This window comes from Mycetomoellerius zeteki, unplaced genomic scaffold (assembly GCF_001594055.1).
Source record: "Mycetomoellerius zeteki isolate Tzet28-1 unplaced genomic scaffold, Tzet1.0 scaffold970, whole genome shotgun sequence".
Classification (NCBI taxonomy): domain Eukaryota; kingdom Metazoa; phylum Arthropoda; class Insecta; order Hymenoptera; family Formicidae; genus Mycetomoellerius; species Mycetomoellerius zeteki.
The window spans coordinates 1-1,422 of record NW_017258011.1 but is presented as its reverse complement, the minus strand read 5'-3'; the positions used below and the strand labels follow the sequence as shown (position 1 = coordinate 1,422).

Below are 1,422 nucleotides of genomic sequence, written 5' to 3'. Positions count from 1 at the left end.
TAGACGATCCTAAAGATGATGGATATTATTTGCCGCATCATGCGATATTCAAAGAGTCGAGCGAGACAACCAAAATCCGGATTGTGTTCGATGCGTCAGCGAAAACAAATACCGGTGTGTCTTTGAATGATGCGTTGATGGTGGGACCGACAATACAGAACTTTGTTTACACATTTAATTCGGTTCCGAACTTATGAATACGCGATGACCGCAGACATTGAAAAAATGTATTTGCAAGTATTCGTGCATGAAAATGAACTAAGATTTCAGCGCATCTTGTGGCGCAACGATAACAAGGTTAAGACATTTCAGCTCAATACGCTCGCATTCGGGGTAGCCTCCTCTCCTTTTCTTGCGATTCGCACCCTCCAAAAACTCGCGGAGGATGAATGCAACGCCTTTCAGAAGGCAGCTGAAGTTCTCAAGACGCATTTGTATGTGGACAACTTGCTGTCAAGGGCGAATACCATAGACGAGGCGCGATTGATTAGGGACGGCTTAATTGCCATTCTCGCGCGCGGAGGTTTTAATATCAGGCAATGGGCATCTAATGATGAGCGTATCATCAATGATTTGCCGGCGCGCGCATTACGCTCAAGCCTTGCACTTGACGCGGATAATTCTTTGAAAACATTAGGAATCACATGGGGAGTACGCGACGACGAAATATGCTACACCACTAATCCGATTAAAATCAATGAAAGATTGACAAAGAGAAACGTATTATCCGCGGTAGCAAAAATTTTTTATCCATTAGGCTTGTTGGGTCCGATAGTTTTATACGCCAAAAAATTAATGCAGGATGTGTGACGTTCCAGAGTACATTGGTATTTTCCGGAATGTATTTATACAGAATGGCTAGAGTTCGCTCGACAATTGGAATTAATTGATCAAATCACCTTTCCCCGTAAGTTATTTGTTGAAGATTGCCGTGAAGTGCAAATTCACGGGTTTTGCGACGCCAGCAATATCGGCTATAGAGCATGTCTGTATGGGCGCTCGGAAGGGAGAGGCGGTTTCACGGTTTCTAGAATATTGTGCGCTAAGTCGCGAGTCGCGCCTTTGAAAACACTCACGTTACCGCGACTTGAACTTTGCGGAGCTTCCTTACTGGCTCACTTATATCGCGACGTAAGCCGCACTCTAAATATCGTGCCTAGTAAAACGATTTTTTGGAGCGATTCGACCATCGTCTTGCATTGGTTAAAAACTTCGCCAAATTCGCTCAAGACTTTCGTTGCCAATCGAGTCGCACAAATTCAGGAGTTTACTAGCGTAGGCGAATGGCGGCATGTCCGATCCGAGGACAATCCGGCCGATGCGGTGTCAAGAGGCCAATTGCCTCACGCACTAGCGCGTAATCGTACCTGGTTCGCGGTCATGGTTAGTCAGAGCCGAGAGCGAATGGCCCAACGAAATTAC

The 1,422-nt window shown here is 45.7% G+C and overlaps 1 protein-coding gene across 1 annotated transcript; it reads left to right on the top strand.

Moving 5' to 3' along the window:
• Positions 1 to 204: 204 nt before the first annotated feature.
• LOC108730823 (uncharacterized) lies at positions 205 to 1,383 on the top strand (the record flags this gene model as incomplete). The annotated part of the gene is made up of 2 exons (XM_018460749.1): positions 205 to 766; positions 854 to 1,383. Coding segments are annotated over exons 1-2 (1,092 nt in total), but the record flags the coding sequence as incomplete, so codon positions are not given.
• Positions 1,384 to 1,422: the final 39 nt, after the last annotated feature.